The sequence below is a fragment of the Antechinus flavipes genome, chromosome 3 (genome assembly GCF_016432865.1).
Source record: "Antechinus flavipes isolate AdamAnt ecotype Samford, QLD, Australia chromosome 3, AdamAnt_v2, whole genome shotgun sequence".
Lineage (NCBI taxonomy): Eukaryota > Metazoa > Chordata > Mammalia > Dasyuromorphia > Dasyuridae > Antechinus > Antechinus flavipes.
In genome coordinates, this window is record NC_067400.1 from 347846456 (window position 1) to 347868884 (window position 22429).

A 22429-nucleotide genomic window follows, 5' to 3' on the forward strand; every position below is an offset into this window, starting at 1 on the left:
TCTTTTCCAGTTTTTGGCATAATAGATTTCTCTTTTCTTTGAGTTAAACCTGGAACCGAGCATCACTATTCTTTTTCTAATTCTATTGCTGGTTTACTAGGTGACTCTGGACTAATCTCTTAATGGCTCCCTGTAGTAATCCTTTCTTGCTTTTGAATTAGAAGATGAGTATAATACGAAATCTTATCAGTCAACGTTTATAATGATTGGATGTTTTCACATCAAAAGAGAGACCTGTGTTAAAAAGACACAAATATGCCTGCTGTAATCTCACTGAATTCCTATTCCATGGATCTTCACATAAACTGAGATATGTAGTGAAAAGTCTATTCTTAAGTCTTTCTTTTACATTATGTTCAAGTGTTTTTTAAGAATATTTTTCTTCAGACATGTTGTAGGAGGGTGAATAGCATTCTTAACTCTTTGATATCTTGAATTAAATAACTAACAAGTAGCTTTCTCTTTCCAAAGTTCATAGTACTATCTGAAGTAGTGCACAATTTCTTTGTATATCTCTCTGTGCCCTTTGTATATAAGAGAAAACATGTAACTAGGTTAACTTATCCTGTTACTTATAATGGGGACAAGTACATAAAGTTAAATAGCTAGGGATTTTACTTTTCTTTAATACTAAAAAAAAAAAAATATTAGTTGAATACTAATTCTTTGTGGAAAATAAATGTGCATGAAATCAATTGTCTTTGTTCTCTCACTTAATTCAGCAGTCATCAAAATTGGTTCCCTGACCACAGTTCATCTTCTAAAAATAGCTTTTTTTTTTTTCCTAAATTTAAATGTGAATTTAATTCTTATGACTTAAAAAAAAATGTAAGGAATTGTGAATAAATTTTAAACTCAAGCCCCCACATGGTCAGTTCAATCAGTAAGAAATCTCAACGTAAAGTATAGATGGGTCTGCAAAATTCACTCAAAAGGAAAGAGCTTTTGGGAGTGATAATTAACAATGTCATAATTACATTAATAGAATGTGACTTTTTTTGTGAGCTTTTCTGTCCTCATTAAACTTGTTCACCTTCTCTGAAACTCTCCATGCTGCATGCTAGCACGGAGCAGCCGTATCCCTCGACCCAGCATGAGTCAGGGGTGCAGCCGCGATACCAGCCGTGAGAGCAGCCGAGATACAAGCCCTGCTCGGGGCTTCCCTCCACTGGGTGAGTACATGTAGGCACTGAAATCTTTTAAAGCAGATGAGTCCCTGTTCCTGGTTCTGATTGCCTAGTCAAGATGCTCCTGCGTGGAATGACTTTTCTCTCCCTTCTTCTCCCTGTGATCCTTTCTTCTCTTCTTTCCTCTTCCTTGGTTTACCCTTTGTCCTCTGCATGCTTGACAACTTCTTTTTTCTTTGACTTTGACAACTTCTAATTTTCATGTATTAACTACAAATTACCACTAGCTAAGCTTATTTGTATGGGCTAAGATAGACTTTAACGGAGATGACTTGCTGACTTAAAAATTCATTTGCAGCATTGATACTTGGCAATTTTGAGATTCATGCCTCTAATGTTTAGGAATCAATTTGTAAATTTACTGGAATTTCATATGAACTGCCTTTTCTTAAACCTAATTTTGAGAAAGGGAAAAAAAGAATTGCAGCTGCTTTATCACTTAGAAAACCAAAGTTGTTCTTTATTAAAGGAGAAAGAATTTAAATGTAACAAAAAAAGGAGACACCAGTCATTATTTTGACAAAGAGTGCCATTTCAAAGATATTTTCTTTAAGTCTTGCTATTTCAAGTTGGAGAGGCTTGGTTTTAACCCCTTTAAATACATATCACCAACATATAACTTAATAATAGTTTTCTATGCTCAGTTTTTTCCTGAGTATGAATTTAAGATCCTGTCTCATGCCTCAGTTTGCTGTGAATTTCTAAGATAAAAATTCCTGGCAGTTCTGAGCTATATTGTTAGGTCAACAACTCAGATAAGGAACACAGTTGATCATGAAGGTTTCTTTCTTTGCCAATTCAGGTTGACTTTTATAGTTTAGTCATTATCTGGCTTTAGGAGAAAGAAGAGCACACAGGCATCTCCTTGACTGTTTCATGTAGGGGTTTTTAAGTCATTTAAGGTGTCTTAAATCAGGAATGTTTCTATATATTTAAAATTTTTTAGCATTTTGAAAGGTTAAAAGCAATATATAAATCAAAATATTAATATTGTAAATATGAAGAACAATACTTAACCAGTTCACAAAGACTCATCTTTGAAATGAAATAATAGAGCTCTGGACAGTAGATATTTCATCATTTGTAATGTTTTCATTGTATAATATATAAGTAAATAAAATAGGAAGTTATGTATAAAAGTAAAAATATGATTTTACAGTCTGCCTTTTCCTCGTAAGTTTGTAAATATCTGTTAAAGGTTCTTTCCTCCCTAATCCCTCTCTTCCCCCCTAATCCCTCTCTTCCCCCCACCACATCCCCCAGTCACTAATTTCTTACTTCATCCTTTCCCCTCTCCCCATAGGGCAATAGTTGGGAAATAGGATGGATTCTTATGAGCCAGTCATGTAATCATATTTTAGTGTCTTCATCACTCTTACCAGCCACACTATTTATTTCAGTCTTTGTATAGTGTATCAGGTTTTATAAAGGTAAAGTGACAAAACCACTACTATTATCAAATTGATTTTATTCCAGTGATAAGTTAGCCTAGTGAGAGGTGATATGCAGTATCATGTCAGATCACCATTATAAAATGTGAACACCCTTTGCTGATGCTTTGTTGTTCACGTGGTATACAATAGCTGATTGTTTAGCATGCCTGTGGTAATAGATTTTTCTCAGCAGTTTCAGCAGAAACAGTATACTAACATTTTCTGAATGAACTGATAGTTTTTCCTATAAAATTGAGGCTGTCCCTACATTTCCCCTCCTCCCCCTTTTTTTTTCATCCCTATCCTGCCAAATAGAAAATTTCCTATTAAAATTTAAAAAAAAAAAAAAAAAAAAAAGCTTCCAATTGGTTAGTTCAGATAAAATAATTTGATTTTCCCTTCTTTTCCCACTAGTCCTTCCTTTCCCATTCTGATATTCTTTGGGAGTTAATGTATGGATATAGTCATGGTATAACTTGTAGTTTATAGACCAGATCAGAGACCCTGAATATTTGAAGTCAATATTGGGCCTTTAGTTCTTGGTGACGTTCTTTGTGTTTCACTTCTACTATCCAAATAGAGATTGTCTTTATTTTCTTAATATGATGAGCTGCTTAAACTCTTGTTGGTTTAGGATGGTCCTGATGCTTGCAGAAGATAAGGGGAACCTGTCATTTTCCCCCTTTGTTTTTCTTAATGACTTTATGAAATAAAAGCAAGAGGACGTCATATTCTGGGTGGCATTTCTGTCTTGCACAGGCAATTTGAGGTTTTTCTTCTTAGCTAAAGTTTATAGATTTCTTTTCTGATAAATTATTTCCGTGAAATTGGTTCTCTTTGGTGGACCTTGCTATACTTTGCTTGTACAATGCCCTTTTCCCCCATCTCTAACTCAGATGAACATCATAAACTGTCTTTACCTTACATCTTATATGTGTAGTGATAAAATTCGTAGTTGTTGATAATAGTTTGCAGAATAATACCAAGACAAAAAAATGAAGCATAAATCAGTGGGTCTTATTTGTACTTCTTAAAAATCCATATTGCAGTTGATTTCAGGAGTAATTTTGGAACATTTTCATGGTATGATTCCAGCATTTGAGTACTTCATTAAGTGAGATTTAAGTACATTGAATGTGTGCTTAATGTAATTAAATACATTGCAATTTCAGAATATTATGTGTACAGTTTGGAATCTGGTATAAGGCAACTCAGATTTTTCAGTCTTAAGTAACTATTTACTGGAGTCAAGCATCTCATGTGGAAATTTTGCCTCTGTTGTAGTTTAGTGGATTGGTTATGACTCCCTTTTTTGTCTAAAATGTTAATTTCAGTTTTTTTTTTTTAAAAAGGAATATTTGTTTTTGATTTATAAGCACTGCTATTGAGTTTATCACAGTTATTTAGATTCAACTTTTTAAAGTCATTACTTGCCAATTTAATTTGCTTTACTATTATCTATTTCCTAGAAAGAAAGATCTTCTGAAAAGAAAATGTCAACAAGTAAATCATACTTTTTTGGTCTTACTGTCTTTTTAGTTAGTAACATGTTTTACCAGTATAAATATTTTATAAAATGTGACTTAACTTATTTAAAGCAGAATTTATAACAGTTTCACTTGATGCTATAAAATTAATTGACAAATCTGATAGAAATTAATGCATATAATAAGGAGCAATTAAAGGAGAGAAAATGGAACATGCTACAGTTTTATGATTATTAAAATTATGAATTTCATATTTATTATTATAATTTTTTCAAGAGACAGCATTGCCTAGTGAGTGGCAGAATGATCTTAAGGTCAATAAAACCTGGTTTAAGTCTTTGCTCTAACACCTACTTGCTGAGTGACTACTAGCAAGTCAGGTAACCTTGCAATACTCCGCTTAGTTCTCTGAAACTTAAATGATAAGTTGCCAAGTGAACATCAGTGGAGGTAGTTTGCATACTGAGAGTTCCATCCACTAATTAAAAACCAAGGTCCATCCCACCAAAAGAAAAGTGACTTATCAAACTTTGATCAAATATATGTTCAGTAACAGTTAACATTTAATAAAAACATTTATTTGAAAAGGTTTCTTTTTTTACATGAAAGAGAAATTTTTTTCTTCAGATGGATTTAATTTATTACTAATGTATGTTTTGCCATTAGTTATTATTGAATCGAATCAACCTGGAATTAACAAGTCAATCCTTCTATGTTGGGGGAGAGGAAAACATTTTTACAACAAAAATTTTTGTTGATCCATAAGATTTGTTAATCTTAGTCTTTGATCCTTTTGTTTTAAAATGATATTCATTATTGCCCCATCCAGAAAAATAGAAGGATTTGGATAGAGGCCCTTGTGATCATTTTGAAAAACATGGGGAAAATTTTATTCAAATCTGTGATTATGTTTTTTCCCTTCATTGCATTTTTGAATATACATTATTACAATTTTGGTTTTGGTGCATGGTTTCTTATGCCTAGTAGACCAATCAAATATATCTGCAAGCTGAGTCTATATTTCATTCTTTTGCTCTGTCACCATTGGGATTTAGATGGATTTTCTGAATCCCAGTATTCTCCAGTTAAGTGTTTCATATTTCCATAATGGCTGATGTAAACTTTGTGGAAGAAATATATGGAGTCTCTGATTTTGGCTGAAACATATCCAGGTTGGAACTCCTGAAAAATGCTTTTGTCATGCCTTGTATGTTTGATAGCTGTGTTTAAGAAATTACATGGAAGTTTGAGAGACCAATGTAGCTGTTCATTCATATTCAACATCCATTTCTTTTTGCAAGAAGATATGCCAGTGTTGGTAGTGGTCATATGCATTCCCTTTGGGCTGTGGCATTTTCTGTCTTGAGTACTTCTGTGTTAATCCTGTGGGTGTTGCCATTCCTTTTACCTGCAGCCTCTCGACGTCATTCCAGGTCCACTAGTGCTCTCTCCACTGCTGAATCTGTTGGGCAGTCAGGTGAACAAGTGCTAACTGCATGACTTGGCTTCTTCATACATTCTAGTTTTATGCCCATTTTAACATTTGCTTTCATCAGTGTCAGCTAGCACTTGGCATGTATGTACTTCATTTTTTTTAATGTGCTTTTTTGTTTTAAGTTGTCGAATGTTTATAGTTGTTTGTAGACCTTAGCTGCATTGTATCCAGTTTTACAATATCGGTTCTGTAATACTTTTCCTCATTTTAAAGATTAGGAAAACATTTACTCCTCTCCCTCAAAGATAATAACTAAAAATTCACTTATCTTCATTATCCTACACTAAAAATTTCAAGAGGGATGTTTGATAGAGATAAATGACCCGAAAAGGTTTTTGTAGCTCTTGTTTCTTGATTCCAAATAAAGTAGTGAATTATCATTACTAATTAATATCATTTTCAAAACTTCAAAAGTAGTTTCATTTAACTCCTGAATTATTTTGATTCCCCTATTTATTGCTTACACACATACATATATGTATGCCTAAAATAGTGGATTGCTTTTGAGAGTTAGATGAAAAATAAGATTAAGATTTAGCAGTTGGGGGGAATGTTACTTCTGTCCTGCAATCACTGACACTTCTAGGTCTATAGGGTTGTTTATTTAAATCTATCTATTAGCATCTCTTATTAAAACATCCTTGGTTGGACTCCAAAAGAAAAAGCACTATAATGTATCACTTTACCCCTCTTCAAAAATCATTTTGATACAGAAACACATTATCATAGACACTTAATCTGTTATAAGTAGATGTATCATTTGAGAATAGAAATGTTAAATATAAGCAAAAATTTACTAATTTGACTTTTGGCAGATAATAATAATAGAATAGTAAGTGAAGCATTTTATGATATAAAACCTAGGATTGTTACCCCCACACTTTTAATGAAGTAACTAGCATTTATATCCCTATTTCTTTAGCCTTTGAACATGGAAAAATTGGAAAGTGAGGCCTCCATTTTTAAAAATCCCTTCATCCTCTAAAGGGGTTCAGTGATTTCCTAAAGATTGAAGGCCAGGTGGAAATCAAAATTATCCATATCCATCTCTTTTAAAAATTGTATTCATAATAGGTTATTAATATTAGAAGGTAGTAAGTGTATATATTCTAGTTCAGTGAAAGTATAAATCCTAAAATTTTTTCTCAGTTATCACATAATCATTTCTTCCTTCTCCCATTTAAAATGTAAATAAGGCTACAATAAATGTCAAATGATACTGTCATTTTGTGTTTCAAAGCTGTATGCAGCTAGGAAGCACCATATATTTATATTAAATATTTCTATTTGAAAAATAAGGAGCATTCCTGGAACAGGATATGCTAGCATAAAGCCTCCTTAGGGTTTGATTTTTTTTTTTTAAAGCTGGGTTTTGTTTGCTATGGCAGATGTTTTATAAATTGCTTACAACTGAATTTCATTCTGTCATTCATAACCCCCCTTCCCACTATCTACCCTTTTTTAACGTAGCAAGATACTGATTTTAAAAGAGCTTTTAATGTTATATATGAAAATAGTCTAATCTTTGTTTAAAAGTTCTCACAAATTAAAGTTATTTTATACTTGTGATTCATATGGTTGTGGGCAGTTATTTCATTGCCTTCATTAAATTGCCTTTTAGATATAACATATTATTATATGTAATCAGAAAGTGTGTTAAAAAAGGGGATGGTGTAACATAAATTTTTTATTTTCTTTTAAGAATTCATGATTATATAACTTCTCTAGTAGCATTTAAGATTTTTTTTCCTTTATATGATGTCACAAATCAAGTTGGAAAAAGATTTAGATGTTTTTTCTTTTTATTTAAATAAAATATATGAGTCTTAAGTTATGCCTTAATTTAAAAATTAATAAGAGCAGGCACTTAAAATACACAATTTAAATTTTAAAGTATGACATTTCCCATTGTTAAGATTAGGTGACATAAAGACGCTATCTTCCCTTTCACATAAAAATGTTCATCTTTTAGGATGTTGTTAATGCAGATTAATTACTAAATAGTGAAAACATTTAATATTAGACTTATATTTCACGAGTTCTTTATAATAAAATTAAAATGAAACATTTTCACCATTGCATAAAATTCAATTATATTGTTAATTTCTATGTCTAATGCCATAAGTTCCATCCCATTATTGTTGGATTCTTTCAATTGATTTCACGGTTATAGTCATCTTTTAAAAAAAAGAAAGAAAGATAGAAAAGAAAAGCTATGGAGTTTGGATCTTTTTAAATCAAATTTCCTGGATTTTTTTCAGTTAGTCTTATACCTGTTCCTATGAAACACAGTGTTCATAAAGCCATATTTGAGGTAAAGTTAATATTGAAAGTTAGATGAACGAGATTTTTTTTGCTTTGTTTTTTATTTTGTTGTCCTTTATAGTAGAGTTATTGATTTTTCATATGGTTATTCACAAAAGGAAAATCTCCGATCTGTTTGCTGGATTTTTTGGTGAAGAAGTATACTTGGTGCATCCCAGTGTACCTTAAGCCATTCAGCAAAGCATCAGTTGAGGATTTACTGTGTAAAAGGCACAGTGCTAGGTCTGAAAAGCATCACAGCCCATTCCTCCAAGGAACTAACATCCTAATAAGCGGGATGAAATACAGACAAAAGAGAGGTCGTTTTCAGGAAACATTCTGTAGGAAGTGGCAGTTGACCTAGTCTGAATGAAGAGTATAGTTCAAAGGGCAAGAAGTATCTGTGCAAATAATTCAATCTAGCTGTGGGGAATGGTTACAGTAAGTGAACAGTGTAGGGGTGAGAGTCATATAACTGAACAGGAGACTGATTGGCATAAGCATAAAGTAATTGATGAGGTTGTAGCTTGAAGTTGGAAGGAACTTTAGAGTTCATCAAGCTCAACCTAAGGTTTTGCAGATGAAGAAACTGAAATTCTGTAAAGGTCAAATCATTGGGACAAAGACCCATGTTAAAAGTTGGGATTCAAATCCAGGCCTGAACTGGTACTCTTCTTGCCATATTACAGTGAAATAAAATTTGAAAGGTAGTTTCACACCAGATTATACCAAAGAACTCTTTTTCCTCCCCCATATTGGCAATAGCAATTAACTAGAACATTGAACAGAAAATGACATGTGACCACTCCTAATATAATAAACTATAAGAAAATTATTTTGGCATGTAGGTGAAGGATTGAGGTAGGAAAGTGGACCAGGGGACACAATGTACACCTAGACGCTTATTGCTGGCAGGATGATTCTAGAAGAGAGTAAAATGAAAAATGTTTTCAAGCTTTAAAACCTTTGTAACTAGGCAGATTATAGTGTTTTCAACAGAGATAAAGATAAAAGCAGTTTTAAGAAGGTGTAATAAGTTCAGTTTGGGGCATATTTAATTAAAGTGTAATGAGTGTTCGGTAGGCATTTGGCAATGTAATACTGGAGATTTGAATCATCTATACAGAGGTGATGAATGAAAGTATTTTAGAGTATGAGATCCGTGGAGCACAGAGTTGAACAAGAGGATAAGAAAACCTAGAACAGAATCTTGGGGAACAAGCACAATTAAGAGTCAGGAAGTAGAAGATGAACAAGTAGCAGTTTGAGAAGATAGGAGAAACAGGAAAAAGGTGTTACAGAAACAAAGATGGGAGAGAATAATGGAATATAAAGAATAAGAAAGTGTTAAACAGTGTCAGTCATTGAAGAAAGATGAAGAGGGCCTTAGGGCTGAGAAAATACCTTTGAATATTGACAGTTAACTTTTTAAGAATGTGAAAAAGGAAGTTTCTATAGTATGATAAGGGCAGATTTTTACATAGGCTGAGGTAAAGGGGGTGGTGAAGAAACAATAGGATTAGCAAATTCTAGGAAGGATAGTTTTAGAATAAGAGAAACTTTTAAGTATTCTTGTAAGCAGAGGAGGAGGAACAATAAAGCATGACAAATTATAGATAGACCTGAAAGTGAAATAAGTAGAGAATTAGTCTGTGAAATAAGGTTCCAGAAGAGTCAAAAGGGAGTAGAAATGAAGACCACAAGGGACTTAATATTACTGGTTTTGTCCAGTATTAATGAGCTTGATTAATACCCATAAAACAAGGACTACAATGAAACTCTTTACAGAGATCAATTTAGTCTACATCTCATTATTTTCTTTGCATTTATTACTATGGAATTGTCAATTTCTGAAGGTTTAAAATTGAATAGCAGGGCTCCCCAATCCTTCAGGTGAAGATAAATAGTTTAAAAGATTTGTAAAATCCAAACCTCCCCTCCACAATCTAAATAAACTGACCTCAAATTTTTCAGGGACAAAATATACATTTAGATACCAATTTTTCTAGTCATCATTTAAGAGAAAGTTGAAACATGGTAATTAAATTTGAGCAGTAATATAAAAATACCTTAATTTAGTTAAATTTGACAGTCAGTAGGGCTCTTCAGGACCCATGTCTAATTGCTGGGAAAGGCATGGTTGCCTTCTAGTAATTCAGAGGAAACGTGAATTAACTGAACAGAGTTGTTTTGCTTTTGTTTTCTGATAGATCGGTTTGGACTTGGGCAGCCGGGAAGGATGCCTGGTTCTGTCAATGCTATGCGAGTTCTAAGCACAAGTACAGATCTGGAAGCAGCTGTTGCTGATGCCTTGGTAAGAGAGACCATAAAGATTATACCAAGTGACCAGATGTTTCTTTTGGTCATATACATATTTTTTTTCTTTGCAGTTGATGCCAATAAGTGAGTTGATAGTTCAAATATATAAACTTGTATTTAGTATTTTTAAATTACTCTCATTGAAAAAGTATGCAAATCTTTACTGTAGATTTCTTTTTCTCTAACTTTACATCTCTGTACTTAGGCATTGATAAAAAGTGATCTGCTAGAAGTTAATAGGATTGGGTAATTCTTTGCTGCTTTCCTGGCCAGCCAGTGGAGGTTTGATGACATCGTGCTCCTAGGAGAAGAGTTGTTAGTTGTTTTTTTTTAACCTTTTATATCCCTAACACACCTTCAGTTTTTCTTTGCCTCTGCTATATTGCTCCATTTTCAGTCATGAGCAGAATTTTTGGCATGGTGTAAACGTAGTACATTAATAGGTACTCAGTCCCATTGCCTACTCTTGTGTGGCAAATACTGCATTGATCCCCTCACTTACTTCCACATAATTTTTATTTTTTCAAAAATGGTATTATGGAAAGGGATCTTAATATACTTTGGGAACAACTTAAACTAGATATTTTATCAGAGAATAGTAGAAACACTTAAAACATCTTTTTTAAAGAAAGAGAAACTTTAGAGAATTTTTTCTTTGTAATTTAAAGAACACATACTTGGTGAAATCCGTTTGGTATCAAATTGATTTTAAAAGACTCATTTCATCCAAGAGTAGAAGTCTCTTGCACATTCTAGTTTATGTGCTCAGCATTTGAAATAGATTTTTTTTTTTTAAGAGCCATCTTATTTCAAAATGTGTTGGTTTTTTTCCTCCTTTTATGTATGTGCTATTTTAAAAACTGTAATTTTTAATCAAGTCATATGGCTTATCCAATCCACATTTCACAGTGGACTGCTACTAGTGACCCAGATTTATTTCTTTAGATTTTTTTTTTCTTTTCTTTCATTCTTGTTTGATCTAGCCTCTCTGAAAACAAGCAGTTTGCAACTCTGATAATGCCTTCCTTGTAGGGGAAGGATTGCAAGGTCAGTTTTTATTCAGCAGTCTTGCATTTACAAAGACAGTTTTCTGGCAAGTGCTGGAAATGAGAAATTGCTCTAAAGATGCCTTTATTCCAGGAGTCAAGAATAGGAGCAGAATACTAGGAAATTGGTGCCTGATCCAAGTCAGAAGCTTTTGGACTCTATCCCCTATTTATTCTGAGATCCTAGGGGAAAGTTGAGGGGGGATGGGTGTGGTGAAGGGATAGTGAATAAAAGACATTAGAAAAACTTAGTTAAATGGACTTTTTGTGATGGAGGCTTGTTCTTACTCCCTTTAAAGAGTTTCCTAAGGGATAATCTGCAAAGTTGTGAGAGTCTGAATCAGATTTGAGAGATGCAGCTACGGCTTCATTTTACTTGAGTTTTTCACAGAATTCTACCTTCCAGCAGGCAAGAGCTGAAATCAGATCCTGAATGTGATGGCTCTCTGAGCTATATCTTTTTTTGGATGGCCAAACTAATTAATGTCTCAGAGAATCCTGTGTCAGAGGAGGAAAAAGCCACAAAGATGGTATAGGACTCTTCATGAATATAATTTTCTTACCATGGAAACAGACCATATACCAAGGAAGTTAAAATGTAAAAAATTAGATAAAATTATTTTAAAGAATTAATTTGGGGAGGGGGTTAGAGTTTTTGATAGTGGGAGATCTAGAAAGAAGGCATAGGACTAGTAGAGAATGCCATTTTGAAATCACTTTTGTTATTATTTGCTTGATTTAAAACACCTGCGCTGACCTGTGTTTTTTTTTTAATTTGCTAAAATACATTTTGCTGTACATTTTTGTTGCAAGAAGAGTCCCTACATATGCTTCTGACATAATTCTCTATGCTTTTTCCCCATCCTTCAATATTTTCCTGCCTACAGCTATTAGGAGACTCCAGGAGCAAGGTACCAGTGCTTTGTTGAGTTTTGTTTGTTTTTTGTTTTTTGTTTTTTTTAAGCTTTTTTTTTTTTTTTTTTTTCCAGTTGCAAGAATTTATAATTCTGGGATTGTTAAAAGGAAAGAAAAAAATCAATAGGAGCATACTTGTGAAAAATGTGATTTTTTTATTATCGTTATTTGAATATCAGTTGTAGTTGATGTATTTTTGTTTTAGCATTTTTCTAAAATACTGAACTCTGCTTGCAACTGTGATTAGTTTTTATGTATTAGCCTATTGCTTATTTATGCTTATGTCATCATTATCTCATGAACATGATGTTGTATTTCACATTTTAACATTTTACTTGTAACTTTACTTTTACAAGCCATATTGGTTAAATGATTAGTATTCATAATTCATTGGAAATTTCAGGTCAGAATCACTCATTTCTTCCCTCTCAAAGAAAATTTACATCTTATTGCAACATCTCCAAATATGTTACATGCTATATTATATAGTTTATAACTGTGGGATATTAAAGAACGTATTAGAAGTATCAGGAAACAAAGAATTGTTAAAAGATTTTCCTCAATATTGCAGAATTGGATTAGATAAATTCTTTATATTCTAGTAAGCCCACATAATTTAAGAAATCTTGAGACTGCATCCTGCTAAAATGTGCATAGTAATCCTAAGAGTCTTTGTGAAGATGGAATAGTGAAATATATTTTCCCACAAACCATGCATCATGTATCACATTTCACATTTTACTGCCTGAAAATATATTGTTATTCTTTTATACCAAAGAAGAGCTTTCCAACTTTTATTTTATAACCTATTAGCAGTAAAAGAATATAGTAACATATTTTCTCTGCTTTTCTTCTTTTGATGTGAAGCTGAATTTTGTTTAACTTAATATGCCATTCTCCTACTTAAAAACCTTCATCTCTTTTCTCAATCTTCACTTATTCTATCTGGGTTTTGGCAGAAAAAGCCAGTGAGGAGAAGATATGAACCATATGGGATGTATTCTGATGATGATGCTAACAGTGATGCATCAAGTGTTTGCTCTGAGCGTTCTTATGGCTCCAGAAATGGTGGAATTCCCCACTATCTACGACAAACTGAAGATGTAGCAGAAGTTCTAAACCACTGTGCTAGTTCAAACTGGTCTGAAAGAAAAGAAGGACTTCTTGGACTACAGAATTTACTGAAGAGCCAGAGAACACTTAGGTGAGTGTGGGAACTGTGACATGATAGGATTAGGTGGTCAAATGAATGATATAATGAGGTGTTCAGCTTTAAGGATGTGATTTTATTAAAATGAATATTTCTTGCACCAGTGTACATATCACATTTCATGCATTTGTAGAAGGATTCATGACTTGGGAGAAAGGCATTACTTGTTCAAATTTCTTCTATTTCCTCCAAACTTAAATTTGACTGATCCTGAGATAATACTGATGTCAGACCTCTATTCTGAGACCCTTTCCAATTTGTTAGAATCTGGACAAAGTTGTATATTGTATTATAGCTTGCAAGAATCATGTATAGGACTTAAGTGGAAGTTGTTTTACTTCTATAGTTTTAAAACATTATCTTTATTTCTGATTTGAAATGATGGATTTTTTTTTTTTCCTTTTGATAAAATGTTATTTTGGTTTGTATTCAAGAGGAGAAAACTGTTTAGGTTTTGTAAAATTAGTATCAAGTTTGGGACTCATTATTTTGGAAAGTTTCCCAGATTAATTCAAACAAGAGGCACATCAACTATTAGAATGGCATTATTCTTGATGAAATGTTTGAAATCATGTCTTTTATGATTGCTGCCATAGTGATATACCAGCTTGAGTACAATGTAGATCAAAACCAGTTTCTGAACCAATTCTTTAGAGATACTGTAGATTTAGTCTGTGCTTTGACATAGGATCCAACAAAGTTACATTATGGTAAGTCAATATTAAATATACAGAGGAGGTATTGACAATTTATTTCAGTTGTTTATCAACCTAAGACATGTTTCATAGGAAGGAAAATATTTCGTTTATATTCAGTAAGAGATTAGATTACGTGGGGGCATTGAGGCTGAGTATTTAATAGAACAATGAAGTCTTTGGAATTTATTACTTAAATTATTATGTGTGTTTCAGCGTATATTTCTTTAATATCTAACATCTCTCCCATTTTCTTAGAATAAGGAATCCATTGTTTTGAGAAAATTTGCTGTTAAGTTCTTTAAATAGGAATAGGCTTATTATTTAGATCCCTGTAGTAAACCTCCAAGACTTGTTTTATAAGCTTTAGCATCTTTTGTGACATACTATTTCCTACCATATTTACTTCAAGGGAATAAGTAAAATAGATTAGGCTGTGAGTGAAGTGCTCAAATCAAGGGATATAATACTGTTTAAAAGAGGGAAAATGATTATAAACTATTGTAACAAGAGAAATTTAAGAGTACTTAAAATCAAGTTTTGGCTTCAAATCTTGGCTTTGTATCTATGTAGTATTGTGATATTGAGAAATTAAAACTTTTATTGTATCTTTCTTGTCTAACAGGATCTCTTAATATTAACTTCTAGGATAAGTAATCACTTAATTACTCACATAATCACACATTACTGAGTATTTGCCATGAATCATAAGGTATAGAAAGAAGTAGGCAGCATAAATTTGGAAAATATTTCCAAGATTACTTGTAAATGAAATTTATAGTAATATGATTATATTACTTTAAAGAAGAAATCTTTAAAAAAAAGAAACTTCATGAAGCAAAGAGCATACTTAGTACAGAAGTTCTCTCTTCAGTTAGGTAGTTAGGTATTCCTCTGAAAGTGTTATCCAACTTTTTGCTATTAATTTCAGTAATGAGAAACTCATTACCTTACAAAGTAATGCATTTAATCTTTTAAATGGTGAAAACATGTTTTGCTAAAACATACAAATCCCAGCTGATTGCTTTTACTTTATTATTTTTAGTATGTTTTTAACTTTTGAATTCCAGTTTCTCTCTCCCTCACATCCTTCTCCCATCCATTGAAAAGACAAACAGTAAGATATAAATTATCAATATGAAATCATGCAAAACGTTCTCATATTAATCATATTTTGTTAAAAGCAAGAAAAATAAAGTGAGAAAATTATAGTTTGGTGTGCATTCAAGAATTCTTTAATTCTGTCTCTAGAAATATAGGGTATTTTTTTTTTTAATCATGAGGCCTTTGGAATTGCCTTGAATGATTACATTGGTCAGAATAGCCAAGTCTTTCACAATGATAACATTTTTTAAAAAATAATTATAACTTTTTATTGACAGAACATATGCCTGAGTAATTTTTTACAACATTATCCCTTGCACTCACTTCTGTTGTGACTTTTCCCCTCCCTGTCTCCACCCCTTCCCCCAGATGGCAAGCAATCCTATATATGTTAAATGTGTCACAGTATATCCTAGATAGAATTATGTGTGTGCAGAACCAAACAGTTCTCTTGTTGCACACGGAGAATTGGATTCTGAAGATAAAAATAACCCAGGAAGAAAAACAACAATGCAAGCAGTTTACATTCATTTCCCAGTATTCTTTCTTTGGGTGTAGCTGCTTCTGTCCATCCTTGATCAATTGAAACTGAGTTAGATCTGCTCTTTGTCGAAGAAATCCACTTCCATCAGAATACATCCTCATACAGTATCGTTGTTGAGGTATATAATGATCTCCTGGTTCTGCTCATTTCACTTAGCATCAGTTCATGTAAGTCTCTCCAAGCCTCTCTGTATTCATCCTGCTGGTCATTCCTTACAGAACAATAATATTCTATAACATTCATATACCACAATTTACCCAACCATTCTCCAATTGATGGGCATCTATTCATTTTTCCAATTTCTTGCCACTACAAACTGGGCTGCCACAAACATTTTGGCACATATAGGTTCCTTTCCCTTCTTTAGTATCTCTTTAGGGTATAAGCCCAGTAGTAGCACTGCTGGATCAAAGGGTATGCACAATTTGATAACTTTTTGGGCATAATTCCAGATTGCTCTCCAGAATGGTTGGATTCATTCACAACTCCACCAGCAATGCATCAGTGTCTCAGTTTTCCCACATCCCCTCCAACATTCATCATTATTTTTTTCTGTCATCTTAGCCAATCTGACAGGTGTGTGGTGGTATCTCATAGTTGTCTTAATTTGCATTTCTCTGATCAGTAGTGATTTGGAGCACCTTTTCATGTGATTGCATATAGTTTCAATTTTATCATCTGAAAATTGTCTGTTCATATCCTTTGACCATTTATCAATTGGAGAATGGCTTGATTTCTTATAAATTAGGGTCAATTCTCTATATATTTTGGAAATGAGGCCTTTATCAGAACCTTTAACTCACAATGATAACATTGCTGTTATCATGCATGGTGACCTCTCAGTTCTTCTCACTTTTCTTTGCATCAGTTCATAGAGGTCTTGCCAGGTTTTTCTGAAATCACCCTCCTTGTCATTTCTATCAGTCATATAACATAATTTGTTCATCCATCCCTCAAATGATGAAAATCTCAAATTTCCAATTCTTTGCCATCATGAAAAGAATTGCTATAAATATTTTTATATATTCTTTTCTTTTTCCTTTGATCTCTAGGATATAAATCTTGTAATGGTATTGCAATTTTATAAACTTTTGGCCTAGTTCCTAATTATTTTCCAGAATGGTTAGACCAATTTACTACTTAACTGCTGTTCATTAGTGTATCTATTTTCCCCTCATCCTTTCTAGCATTTAGCATTTTAGACAGATGTGAAGTGGCACCTCAGTATTGTTTTAATTTGCCTTTCTCTAATCAGTAGTAATTTTGATCTTTTTTTATCCCCGTAATCATAAATAGAATTGATTTCTTCATCTGAAAATTGCTTGTATACATCCTTTGACCATTTGTCAATTGTGGAATGATTTTTATTTTTTGAAATTTGAATCAGTATATGTTTGAAAAATAAGGACTTGATCAGAGAATCAGAGAAACTTGCTGTAAAATTTTGTCTGTTACAGATTTTAGCATGATGTAGATAACCTGATTATCTCTTTTAATTAGTTCTTTTTTCTTTTGCTTTGTCTGAGATCATTATTTCTACCCTATCATATTAGTTTATATTAGTTTAGACAATGCTTATTAGATTCTACTTTAAACCTTTATTTTAATTCTTTATATGTCTTTCTATTTCAAGTATGTCTCTTGTAAACAACCTATTGTTGGATTCTGATTTCTAATGGATTCTGCTATCTCTTTGTGTTTTATGGGTGATTTCAATACTATTTGCATTTATAATTATGATTACTATGTTGTTCCATTCATCGATTTCTTTCTATCTCTCCTTTTTATCCTTTCCCTCTTTAAAAGTCTATTTTGTTTCCAGTCACTGCCTCCCTTAATCTGTCCTCCCTTTTTATCATCTTCTCTCCACTTCTTTCTGCTATCCTTTTTTCCTGTTTCCCTATTGGGTAAGTTATATTTCTATACACAGCTGAATATATATGTATATTCTTCTCTCTTTGAAATAATTCCAATGAGAGTGAGGCTTTCAGTATTGTCCATATCCCCCTCCCCAAAATCCCTTCTAACGTAAAAGTGCTTTCTTAGACAATTCTTTTATATGAGGAAAATTTTCCCCATTTTAAAAAACTTTTAAAACTCCCTCTTAAAAAACAGTGGGGGAAAAAACCCTTTCATAATAGTGATTCATCTGTTTTTTAACTGTTTTGATTGTGGAATGTTTTGTTTTGTTTTGTTTTGTTTTGTTTTGTTTTGTTTTGTTTTGTTTTGTTTTGTTGTCCCAAATATTGAGCCAAACCTTTGCCTTACAATTTTTATCCACTGGTATATTATATCTTGGGCTACTGAGATCTCAAGTATTGATAACATCATCCATTAATGCTGACTGTCCCTAGCAGTTTTGTTTTCAGCTACAGGCTTAATAAAAGTATGCTGTGTCTTCATTCAAATAATTAATTAAAATATTGATAAACCCCTATGACTTACCACCAGGTACCCCACTTGAGGCTGAAGTTGATCCAATTGTCTCTACTTTTTGTGATTCAAACAGCTGTGAATCTTGAAAGTAGTAAGTTTTAGAATACATTTGCTTATTTATGAGCACATTATGGATAAATAATATTCTTTACAGAGAGTATTTTATTAAATGCCATATCGAATTCAAGATATACTATTTTTATTAAGCAAATAGGTAAAGCTAAAGGAACACAAGTATATTTGACTTCTTAATGAGCCAATGTTCACTTCTGGCCTTGATCCCGAATTGGATTTTCCACGTAGGTTAACATTTCAGAGTACCAGTGAAAGCCTTTTTGTCTGGGGCCAAGTTCCATCTTGTCTATAATGAAAAACCTCAAATGGTAAAGAGTATGTCTGTATAGGTTTGGTCAAATAGAAATTGAGTTTTGATGGCAGAGATATTCAGAATCAAGAGCTAAAACAATTGGAAGAGGAAAGGATCCTAGCAGTCCAAAACAATTGTAATTGACATAGATTCTGGTTCACTTCATTTGCCTTGAATGGTAACCATCTCATATGACAAATCACAGTTTTGTTTTAAAAACAGTGGAGGGGAAGGTTTAAAGAAGCAGCAAAAAATACATTAAAAAGAGGTGGCACAATAGATAGAGCATCAGCCCTGAAGTTCAAGAGGGCCTAAGTTCAAATATAGCCCCAAAAACTTAGCTGTGTGACCCTGGGCAAGACATTTAACTCCAATTGACTCAGCAAAAAAAAAAAAAAAAGTCTGTAATCGGTGCAATGTGCAGTATTTGTGAACTTCCCACCTATATAGAAGTGAATTCTAATATAACTTCTTTTAAGCCATGCTTTTTATCATAATTTTTCAATATTCACTTCTGATTTTATTGTGTGTATGTGTGATTCTTTCTGTTTGCATTGTTGTTTTAATCATCATATTTATTATTTTCTTTAGCTCTTCTTAATTCACTCTGCCTCATTTGTTGTAGTCTGTCATTTTTGGGGTTTTGCCTACCTCAGATTTGACACTTCTGATGTAGGTATTTTCATGTTTTGATGTTTTCAACATATTCATCATTTCTTAATGTACCATAATGTGCCATGATTTGTTTAGTTATTCCTGTCTTTTTTGTTTCTAATTCTTCATTAACACAAAAAGTGCTACTTTTTTTGTGTGTGTGAATGACTTCTCTGATAGTAAAAGCCTAGTTAATAAAACCTAGTGGTTAAGGGTATGGAAATTTTAGTCCTCTCTTTTCATATTTTCAAGGTGGTGGTGGTTGTTTTTAACAAAATGGTTATTACTTATTCATAGCTCCACTAACAATGCATGAATGTGCCTGTGGGAAACAAATTTATTAAAAAGCACAGCAATAGCTCCTAGTGATCATCAATTTTCTGCTCAAGTGTTGTTAATATTTTCTGCAATTTTGATAGTATTCAATTTCAGCCTGGAGTGATATTATTGTAGTTTTACTTTCATTATTTTCCCAAATACCACAGAACCAAGTATTTCTGATCCCTTCCAATGTATTAGAGAATAGATATATATATATATAAAGTATTTAAGAGGCTAAAAGATATACAGTAGCACTAAACTGAGACAGAGGCCTTTGTGAAGGATTGTCTAAGCTTAATGATGACTGTATCTGTGACTATAGGAATATCACTTACCCTCTCTGGGTCTTAGATTGTTTCTTTATTATTTCCACATAAAGAGGTTGAGTTAGATGACCAAAGCTCCTTTTCAGCTCCGTAAAAGTTCTGACATTTAGAGGAGAAATACCAATAAGTTTTGAATTTTGGTTCCTTTATGATCTGTGAAAACTGGTACTTGAAGTCACATATCACTTTGAACAGTGCATATCTGTTTTTTGCTTGTACCAGACTTCTCATTTTAGTGAACTATAATGACCTATCAGAATCCTTTAAATTCTTTTAACCCTCACTTTCAAGATAAGCTAGTATGAATTTTCTGACAAATCACATGCCAACAGAATTAGTACTATTGTTTTATAAATATCTTTTATGGCTGTCTCTGCTAATAATCAAAATTGGTATAACATAACTAAAATTCAGTTGCAGCAGGACCCATAAGTTTTCATTTTATCTAATGAGGTGGTAAATGAAGTCTTAATAGATAGCTACCATCCAAGTGCTTCAGGAGCCCTGAAAAAAGTCTTGTCTTCTTCAGAGGAATTATTAATATCTTTTTGAAATATTTTTGAAATGATAGTATTTTTGTGTGTAAATAATTATATTAATTCATATCAAATTTAGATGTCCTATATTACATATTGAAATTTTTAATGTTTTCAAGTAAGCTAAATATCTGCTCTTTAAAAAAAAAGGCAAGTTTTGTATATAAAACTTATCTTAAATTGAGACTCATCAACAACTGTGGGTTAAAGACTTTTTTACATATACAAGCAATTCAGAGAACAGCTTTAGTGAGCTTTAATGGATGTTTAATTCTAGTTTCATTTGTCTTTCTTTATTGTTTTTCTGCTAGTCGAGTTGAATTAAAAAGGCTATGTGAGATCTTCACTCGAATGTTTGCTGACCCTCACAGCAAGGTGAGTCTTGAGAACAGCCTGAGAGCTCTTCATGAGCATGTTCATGACACCTGAATTACTAGAAGTTTCTGAGATTGCAAAATCTAATGGGTGGGGAGCATTGAGTTTGTGGATGTAAATTGCTGTTATTGACAGCATTTATTTTCCCATTTTAAAAAATTTGGCATTTGTGATAGTTTCACTCTTTTAAGTGCCATAAAGCATATTCTTAAGAGTATTTGGGGTAGTGAAAATTTTTAGCTTTAAAAATTTTAGCTTGAGTAATTTTTTAGCTTAGAGTAAAAAAACATAAAATTCATAGAGTAAAAAAAAATTATAGTGATATAAATTAAATTTGTGATCATTATCTTTAACCACTATAATGTATTTATAAAAACCATGTTTGTCAGAATATAGATTTCAACATTATTAAAATATGGATTGTATAAAATTTGAATGCATTTTATATAGCCATATGTTTGCTTCAGTGTCTGCCCATTGTCTTGATTCAAATAAAATCAAATAAAATTCAATTAAAATATGATATTTGTGGAAAGGGAAAAAAATTTTATGCATATAAAACTCATGTTTGGACTCCATCTTTTTTTTTTCCCTTTCAAAAAATATTGTTTAGGGGTTTGCCTAATATTTAAACATGTATGTATGTGTGTGTATGTGTGTGTGTGTTCACATATATATTTAGTAAAATAACATATAGATAAAATTGAAGCCTGTAATTTTAGACATACTGAAGCACTAAGCAAATGTTCAGCCCCCTAAAACTAGTTGTATCTGATAGGAGTTTACATATCCAAAGGTTACAGCTAATAGGAACAAAAAAAAAGTCACAGTATTTAGTGTCTTGGAACATGAGGCTGGGAAGAGAGCTCAAAACAGGTTAAAATGCTAAACTAAGTGTATAGTGGACCCATACCAAGAATAACCCTTTCTCATCCCATGCATTTGAGACTAGACTCTGGATTTGTAGATGAAAGGAAGGTCCTCTTTACAGAATTTATTTGGAATCCCTAATTTAAATTTGTGCTATTGGTTTGAAGAGAAAGAGTAGGGGAACTGTAGGTTATTATTGGGGAGAGACAATAATAATAATTTTATATGTTATATGGCACCTATTATGTGCTAGGCATTATAGAATTCAAAGGATGAAATTTATTTAGATGCCCAATTGATTAATTTCTTTATATGGAAGATTGATTTTAGGACATACAAGGCAAACATTATCCAAAAGCATATGCTGCTCTTGAGCAAGGGAAGTTTCCCTAAGATGGGCATCTTAACATTAAGACACTCAGAATCTTAAATTTGAAGCAACAATTAAGAATATTTAGATCTGCTGGATTACCTGCTTTATATGAGAGTAAAATAGGGCTTTGATTTTCATTGATCACATTGATTTTTTGTTGTTGTTTTACAACTCTTTTTTTTAGTGACTATTTTAATTAGTTCTTTGGTCTCTTCCTAACAATTATTTAATATATTGGTTACTTAACGGTTACATTGGACATATCCCTGATTATTCAGGCTAAATGCAAATGCTGTGTCCTTTAGATTAATATAAAGCCAACTGTGACTAGTAATTGTTATGTTTGGTGTCACTACAGTTTATTTTTTTGTATACTGCACCAGGCTTATAAAAATGGAACCTGCAGTAACTAGAAAACTTGACTATTTAGTG

At 32.4% G+C, this 22429-nt stretch overlaps 1 protein-coding gene across 1 annotated transcript in view; it reads left to right on the plus strand.

The window, feature by feature from the left end:
- The window catches only part of CLASP1 (cytoplasmic linker associated protein 1), a 324204-nt gene that overhangs the window by 224083 nt on the left and 77692 nt on the right, over window positions 1-22429 (plus strand). The window contains exons 24-28 of the mRNA XM_051985719.1: window positions 1065-1172; window positions 10117-10220; window positions 12159-12182; window positions 13146-13390; window positions 20691-20754. Of these exons, the coding sequence (XP_051841679.1) occupies window positions 1065-1172; window positions 10117-10220; window positions 12159-12182; window positions 13146-13390; window positions 20691-20754 (545 nt within the window). The remainder of the gene's footprint in view (window positions 1-1064; window positions 1173-10116; window positions 10221-12158; window positions 12183-13145; window positions 13391-20690; window positions 20755-22429) is intronic.